We start from the raw sequence: 8,538 nt of genomic DNA, 5'->3' as shown, positions 1-8,538 counted from the left end.
AATTTGCAGTTGTTTGACATACAAATGAATTAATGTGAAAATAAAGGAGTTTTTCTCTCACACATATACACGCTCACATACTTAAATGTAAAGTATAAATATGCACATAGATTAAGGCATCAAACATGAAAATTATAGCTTACTTTAAGGTGATTTCAGCAAAAAAAACTTCTTATATTCTCTTCGCCAATGGCTTTATGCGAATAGGACAATCGTAAGTGGAGTGGACATGATTGCTAGGTTGTGTGCAAATTGGATTTTCTTACCAAAGTAATGAATCAACTGTTTAAAGTAGCTGTTCAACTTACTTTAAAGTTATTTTCAGCCAATTACTTTGATTTTCTGTTATGTTTTTCCATCTGGTACAACAATTTTGCACAACAAATCCGTATCTATGGAGTTATTTTACCGGAAGTGAATTAGAGTTACTTTACCGGAAGTAGCATAACTCTCGTTCTCTTTCCGACTCCATCTTCAAAGGTGTGTATCTCTTGTTCTATGCTTCGTTCAATATCGGTGTCAATCGTGTAGTCAGATCTACCGTTAGGTATCAAATACTATCTTATGCTACATTTAGTTTATCAAGATTTATATGTGCATATTTTGTTACTACTTTATTATAAAGATTATGAGGAAAATGTTATCTTGAATCGTAAAACCTGACGAAGGTAGCCATTAAGACGAAAAAAGCTATTTTACAGCGTGTGGCACAGACAAATTGTGTTGCTAAAAAGCTACGTTTACCTTAAAGACATTAATTAAAAGGCTGGATTCGCTGAAAGATTCAGGATATCAGTCATAAATTTTTTTTTAAACGTCGAAGTGTTCGCATTGATTCACGTGTTCGGAGTGTTTATTATTGATGTACGATCAGGACGAAGTTCATTGCAATTCATAACGAATTTTTGTTCTTATACTTCCTACTTAATGATCAAGACCTATTGCGTTTGCACACTTACCACAAGTTATTTTTGTATGAAGTAGCTTTAATATTTGATTACAGAGATATTTTGAACATGAAAATCTTTGGCTTTTCACCATTAATAGCCTTGATCTCGCTCACTGATGCTAATTTTAATCATATTTGTTGCAGCCAAGATGGTGCGTATGAACGTACTTGCGGATGCTCTCAGGAATATTTCCCGTGCAGAGGAGGGTGGCAAGCGCCAGGTGAAAATCAGACCTTGCTCCAAAGTTATTGTCAAGTTCCTAACAGTTATGATGAAGCATGGTATGTCCTGAAATTGCCATTGTTATTACTTACCAAAATCTATGCTTTAGTGATGTTTCTTGGGTCCTAAGAATTCCTTTTTATAAAAACTGGCACTTTACTGGAAGGAATATAAGTTTTTTGTTGCCTGATCATTTGTCATATCACAATAAATGACTGTTGTGCACAGCATTGCAAGTACTTAGTAGATGTTTCCTTTTCAGAACTTTTAATCGATTATGTTATCTTAAAGATTGCAATGCTACCTTGTCACCAGGATACATTGGGGAGTTCGAAATTGTGAATGATCACCGCAGTGACAAAATTATTGTCAACCTGACAGGGCGTTTGAACAAGGTGGGTCTAGTTACAACTTTGCCATTTATCACGCCAATCCAGCCTGTACATCATGCACAAATTGCTTCTCAGATACTTTTTAGCAGTTTTCTTTGTGTGCTGGACATTTTGTGCACGCTGTAGGTTTTTTAATCACCTTTTGTCCAGTTGCTAAAAACATTCTCAAAGGCCATGATGTTTGTAAGTTGCGTCTGACAAGTGGGTGGTAAGATCCATTCCACTGTTTGATTTTGTATTTTTGCTGAGCCTTCATAGAAGTTTGTAGGGAAGCTTGAGGGCATCAAATTTGCTAGATGACTAAGGTTATTTCTGATTTGTCCTTCAGTGTGCGGTTATTAGTCCTCGATTCGACATCCCAATTAAAGATCTAGAGAAGTGGACCAACAATCTCCTGCCCTCCAGACAGTTTGGGTTGGTATATGCTTTTGTGCTTTATTGATCCTTTTACATGATTTGTTTTGCAGGTAGTGTAAACTAGGTGGTGTGGTATGTTCTGTGTATAGATAAATATCAGGAAAGAAACTATTTACTTTCATGGGGCATGCATCGCTCCTATTAAGAAGCTAAGATAGTCAACTGTTCAGTAGCTAGTCCAAAGGCATGAGCAGGGATCTTTCTGCTACCCTGCCCCATCCACTTAAAATGGATTTTCTATCAGCCTTTAACACTAATTTTCTCGCCACCTTTTCAGAGCTGTGAATTCACTTTGACCCTGTCCTGATCATGAGTGTGCTCAATGCAATAAAAATATGCAGTTTGGCAAATCTCAAATTTCTGACTTCAGACTAAATTTTCGTGGAGGGTCACATTTCATTTTTTAAATACTTCCAACTGATTTTAAAAGTGTGCTGATGGTGGTCGTCTTTACTTTAGGTTAATAGGTGTGAATGTTTAAATAACTTTATTCCACGACTGCTCTTTTGTTTGTGACCTGTGTTGAATGAGTTAATGGCATGGCTGTTACTTGTGTCTAGTTTACAATGTACACCGTGTGTGAGCGATCTTGGATAATGGAATTATGCATGTTTGGATTGCTTTAGACTCTTATTATTTTATCATTAGTGTTGGTGATGCCTTTTGTGTTTTTTATATTGCAGGTACATTGTGCTGACAACCTCCGGCGGCATCATGGATCATGAAGAAGCCAGGAGAAAACACTTGGGAGGAAAGATTCTGGGATATTTCTTTTAAATTGCAAGCAAGGACAGGTGGAAAAAAATTGTGTGCTAGGGCAGATAAAATAAATGCCTTGGTCATGAAATTCCTGAGCTGGAGTGTTTTCTGTTCCATGTGGTGTGTTGTGTGATTTCGCTTTTCTGGTGTCTGTACATTGCAGTGCTCCAGTTATTAAATTTTTTAGGTTTTTATATGGTCATTCTTGTTTCCTTTGTTTAAATATTTGGACAGCACATTGATAATGTAATTTGAGATCCTTATTTCCGTTTTTTTAAAACGAAATTCCCCTGATCTCAACAGATGCGTAGTCTTGCTGACTCCCAGTGATGCCACTTCATTTTTTTCATCGCGCTGTCGTACATAAAATGTAGCATAACTATTGACGTTTGTAGCTATTTGAATACACCCTATTGATGTAGAGAAGATGAAAATATACAGTCTTCATTGCTATGAACTAAAAAGAAATTTCAGACTTTTATTTCTGTGCACGTCCATCTCTACGTAATACAAAGATGTGCAAATATAAGCTTTTTCGCAAAAACCTTTCATTTTTCATTTCTTTGAAAATGGTTAGTAGTATAATAAAGAGATGGCCACGCTTGCTGCCCTTTAGAAAATCAACAGATGTAATTTAATGTTTGAAGTTATTTTACTTCTGAATGTTGAGACATTTGTGTTGCTAAAAAGAAGTGGTTGGAAGTTTTCAACTTTCATTGTTCTGGTGCAAGGCATGCAAATCTTGCAGCTATAGCGCTCAGGGACTAACGGAAGGTGGATTGAGAGAACCTCATATTCAGAAACACCGTTTATAGGAAATATCCAATGACCTTATGTTCCCAGGACATGCAGCCAGCTTCAGACTGAATTCTCATCAAAAATATATCACAGATGTCCCCCTTGAAGTAAAAAGTGAATTTTGGGTTATACTCTCCTTATGTACCGCTGTATACCTGCAGACATTTGCCCGTGTAGTCAAGCGTAAAACAACAATTTAATCTCCGTGCATAATAGCTTATTTGCTGTGGCTAGAAATTCAATCGATGGGGGGTCATCAAAAGATATTGTGGTAAATGTATACAACATAAACCTGTCAAAAATATGTGAAAAACCATATCTTTGCTGGGGTTGGTAAGAGCGAAAATAACCTTTTTATCATTTAAAAATGGTATTACTATAGTTTTTTTGTTTTTGTTTTTTTTTTAACGTAGGATTTGAATTTCCAAGCCAGTCATTTAGAGTAAAAGATTGCTGGCTTTATATTATGTGCGTACCGAGACATACAGCGGAAGTGTTAGTTACAGTCGCAAGTTGAATCAAAGACAAGCACAGCCCCTATTTGTCCCATGTCAGTTCGACATAACATTACAACCTGTAGTCATAAGTAAGCAACTGATACAAAATAGCTAAACTCTGGGTGACTCGTTTGAGATGGCCCCCTCGAGGCTGGGCCGCAGTCGTGTGACCCCAGCCAGAGGGCAAATCGTTGACAAGCGACTGATTGCGCGCGCAACTCGCACAGCCATAACCCACGTCTGCTCCACGGCCGGCTGAGGTAAGAGCAAACCTGCCTCTTCTCCCAATCGTGAATTCACATCCGTTATAAACAACTTGTCAAAAGTCTCTGTAGGAGCGGTCACACACAGAAGCCTGTGGTGTACAGGTGAGTGGCTGTATTTATCAGTTATTGTGAGTTACTTTTGAATCATGGTAGCCATGTGTGCCGTGTGCATATCAACAAGTAGCTTGAAGTCTTAACACAAACCGCCAAATTTGTATGATTAACCTGAATGGTAGAGCGTGAGTTACAGAGTTCCATTAGTACCTGTAGCCTTGATATAAATACACCTTGAAATCATCATAGTCTACTTCTCACCACCGCTTTCCTTGTCCACACCCATCAAACAACTACGTCATGAAGGGGGAAAGTTACCTGTGGCAGGGTTGTTTTTTTTTTTATAATTGTGATGAACAGTCCTATAAACGCAAATTTCTGCCATTGTTTGACCGGTTTAGTGTTTAATTTTATTTGATTTCTTTAATTTTGGTGCTATTCGATCTTGTGTTATCATGTGTGAAAGTTGCTGCTGAGTTGTTTGCGGCCTGCGGGGTAAGTGATCGTCACGCTGGTCCTAGGTTAAATTATAATGTCACCTAATCGCACAATGTTGTGACTTTAAGGGATAAATTTATTAACTACCTATGCTTACGAAACCGTTTGGTGGAGTAGTGTAAAGGAATGGCATTGAAAGGTGGAAACCCTGTATTCTGTCAGTCATATCGAGATAATCTCAAGACCCCATGTCGCATACAAGTAACATGGCGACAGTAGGGAAAACGATAGCCTACCGGTAATAATAGAAGACTACAGGATTGTGGTAAGAGGAGTGTCGAGGTGAGCATTAAAACAAACAGCTTACTGAAGATTTGCCATTCGTTTTGTTCTTATCTTGTGTTTACATGCATTGTCACGTTTTGTTCCGCTTGTATTGCTAGTGAAAGCGAGATCATCCTTTTAGGGATCATTTTTAAAGGTTGATTACAAAAAAATGCTGCTGCAATGTTGCAGTAGTGCAAGTAAAGCTCACATTCTCATTTAGTAAGCTGTTATTTCCATGGTCGTGCAAAACCATACCCGAAGGCTCCACTTTAAATAACGGGATGGCACAAAACCCTTTGTTCATTCAGTTCCTCAGACAATCTCTGCACCGCACCCGGCCGCAGTCGACAGCTCCATGTTAACCTGATGACAGGCGAGTAATCAGGCAACAGAGCTCTCGCCCCGACTGACCCCTAAGCTAATAAATGCCATTGAGAGAAACCAAGCCTTGCACAATAGTATGTTGTGAGAAAGTTCAAAGGAGCTGTACGGATAAAGACAGTGATGTAGGTAAAAGGTAAACGTGTACAGGTTACTGTGTAGTGTATCAGACACCTACGTCGCGTTAGCCAGCTAGGTCGGTGAAGAGCGGGGGGGGCCTTAGCTAACCTCGAACGCCGCGTCAATCAACACGGAAGCAAAGTTCGTATCTGTGTTAATGAAAATTTTACTAAAGCAAATTCTGTGGTGCTAATAAATATTATTTTATTAATTTTATTGGACACTCTCTTTGATTAATGAGAAGGTTGAGCCTGCTTGCTGTTGCATAGAGAAGCGAACCTGTGTGCGATGTTCGTACCCACTGCTATTTCGCAGCTCAACTCTGCGCCACAGAGTTTTCTGTTTTCGACTTCCTGCCTGCTGTATCCTTGCTCATACAATAGACCAGTTTGGCAGCAGCATTGCCTCAGAAAGGAGAGGATAACCGTTGATAACAGATGTTGGCACTGGTGTTGTTTGATGAAAATTTCACGGGGTCACTCAGGTCGGAGCTGCTCTTCTTTTGCGCACCCAACATCGAAAGGCAGTTGTCTGGGTTTTTTTCCGTCGTCAACAACTTTTAGAAGCATTTACAGACTGGAAAATACAGGCCTGTCTCACCACCATACACAACACAGATATCTATGTATAAATCCACAACAATGGACAGCACTCTATAGTAAATCTGTTATGCCACAAAGTTAGGTAAGTGGAGCTATTTTTTGTTGAAATAGGATTTACTACACTGACAGCATAGATAATGTTAAAATTGTTTAAAAAGTGTTTGTATTCTGTCATAAATACCTGCACGAAGCAAGGTAAGGCGGGTGAGCAGGGTAAGATATTCATAATGATCAGCGGGTATCGACCACACCTGGTTTTGGTGGGCTCAATCCATGAGTCATCCCATCAAGGTGGCCAGTTTCATTGCTTAATCATATACCCATTGTTTCGCTTCACGAGACTGGGTTTCGTTTCTTTTCCCAGTACCATCTTTCTTCAGTGGAGAAATGATAGACTATTTCTCGTATGTACCGTAAAATAGTATCATGGACTTCCCATCGATCATGTGACCCTCCCGAACATCGCAGGCAGCGGCTTCACTTTCAAGTTTATTGAAGCTGCTTCTGATTTGTCTGCAGAGCAGGCGTTCTGTTCACATGGACAATGTTCCATTGAACGAGGTGTATCAGGTACATCTTTTCGATAATGAGACAGTCGATAGTATTTTTAAAACATGATGGTGTTGGCGGATCATGCTGCTGCTTTGCGAACCGCAGAGTTCTAAACATAAAAGACTTTGCTTTCACAATGTAGCGAGGAGTAAGGAACAAGCTTAATGAAGACAATGGTAGCACAGTAAGCAATTATGTATGTGCAGAGTATTTTTTAGAGAAGAGTGGGCGTGAGCCAGTGGTAGGATACTCATAAAAAGTGGCTGGTTATATAAAAAGGAATAATTTGCATATCAGTTGCTGCACAAACAAATCGAAATATTTGCCTTTAAATATTTATAATTCTGTAGTAATATATAAATAATCAGTCAGGCCCTTCATTGCATCAATGGTATTTAAAGCGATATGTTGGAAAATTGTAAGAAACAGCACAGCAGATACAAATATGGACATTTTAAAGTGGCAGTGCCCGTTGCAATATCTCTCTCAAAGAAATTTACCATCTACAATATAATTCACTACATAGATTTCACTATCTTCAGTCATCACGAATTAGTTTTTTGTTTGTTTGTTTTTTTTATAATTGGAAATTAGCTTAATAGAACATAAACAGAAACTAAACAGATGCCTCCTATATGTACAGCGTTTTGGATTTCTTATTAGTCTTTTCTTCCCATCTTCCAGTGCAGGGTTAGAGCAATGCTCATTAAATGACTTTCCTTTCAGACAAACACGTTTTATTGCTTACTAAATGGTTTTCTGACATCGCCCAACAGTACTGTTACAGCGAACAGGACAAATATGTCCTCTCAAGTTTGATGTTCTGTTTCGACTTTACTTTCCTAGATAACCTGAGTTTTATTGTTAATTTATTGAGGCCCAAGCCGGTAAATAATGACGGCAGGATGACACAGCTATGTCCCCAATAACTGATAGTAAGTTAACGACATACTGGCAGTGAGTAGTGTGCATTAGATCATGTACATGTCCAAGGTGCAAGCAGACTGGGAAGTGTGAGAAATTCACTGAGATGCTGGTGTAGAAGACAGAATGCGACAAATACAAGAATTTATTCAACAATCGCTGATGGTTTGGAATTTTAGTTTTTGTTGGACGCCGTCTACCACTTACGGGGATTTGAATCTTGTGTCGCCTTCCTTATTTTTCAGTTTGCAACTATTTATATTCCTCTTTTATTTGGAATGCATTTTTTAAATTTGGTCGGGTTGATCAAGCGCGAGCTCACTTTGCTAAACGAGATAAAGCCAGAGATAGATGCTCAGTTGATACTCGATCGAGATGAAAAAAAAAAAAAATGCAGGAAAACGGAAATCTGCAGAATAGTGTTAGGAGCCTTTCATTTTCAGTTTTTAATACGGTAAATTGCATGACATTCTGAGTGAAAGGGTTATCTAACGAAGGACGCGAGAAAGCTGGGGAAAGGGAAAGAACTCGCAATCGCCAAAGTGCAGACAACCTGTCTCTGCATGTCCTTTTAGTTCAGTCGTTAACTAATTTTGTTGAAATCTAGAATTGAAGGTATATTATACATCTGCCATTTTCTGAAACTCGAGCACGGTATTTGCTACATCACTGGTCACTGTACTAAATGCAAATAAAAGGCGGTTTTCCTGTCGGGCTTCTTTAATTCTCGTGGGTGTTCCGCAAATGTTAGTGGGTTCATGGTGTACACGGACAACAACAGTCGCATTGTGATGAACCTCTTTGTTAGCTATCGACGTACTTGGGTCCCTTTTGTGAAT

General features: G+C 38.8%; 2 protein-coding genes across 4 annotated transcripts in view; both read left to right on the top strand.

Annotated features, from left to right (window-relative positions):
- Window positions 1–381: 381 nt before the first annotated feature.
- Window positions 382–2,824, top strand: LOC112566503 (40S ribosomal protein S15Aa). Of its 2 annotated transcripts, XM_025242731.1 has the most exons (5): window positions 382–480; window positions 1,094–1,231; window positions 1,488–1,567; window positions 1,893–1,978; window positions 2,665–2,758. In XM_025242731.1, exons 2-5 carry the CDS (start codon window positions 1,099–1,101, stop codon window positions 2,756–2,758), a joined length of 393 nt encoding a protein of 130 aa, XP_025098516.1. In that variant the 5' UTR covers window positions 382–480; window positions 1,094–1,098. The 2 variants fall into 2 exon arrangements, with proteins under 2 accessions (XP_025098516.1, XP_025098510.1); XM_025242725.1 differs by lacking the exon at window positions 382–480 and having other exon boundaries at window positions 1,099–1,231; window positions 2,665–2,824.
- A 1,367-nt stretch (window positions 2,825–4,191) lies between these two features.
- LOC112565554 (para-nitrobenzyl esterase-like) overlaps window positions 4,192–8,538 on the top strand; it is a 50,508-nt gene continuing 46,161 nt past the window's right edge. Inside the window, exon 1 of one of the 2 annotated variants that reach the window (XM_025241075.1) lies at window positions 4,192–4,295. The gene's annotated coding sequence lies outside the window, so the exon portion shown is untranslated. Of the gene's footprint in view, window positions 4,404–8,538 lie in introns of both variants that reach the window. The other variant, XM_025241066.1, reaches the window with a different exon arrangement.

This window comes from Pomacea canaliculata, linkage group LG1, assembly GCF_003073045.1.
Source record: "Pomacea canaliculata isolate SZHN2017 linkage group LG1, ASM307304v1, whole genome shotgun sequence".
NCBI lineage: Eukaryota > Metazoa > Mollusca > Gastropoda > Architaenioglossa > Ampullariidae > Pomacea > Pomacea canaliculata.
The sequence above is the reverse complement of the archived record's forward strand: the minus strand, read 5'-3'. Positions and strand labels throughout refer to the sequence as shown.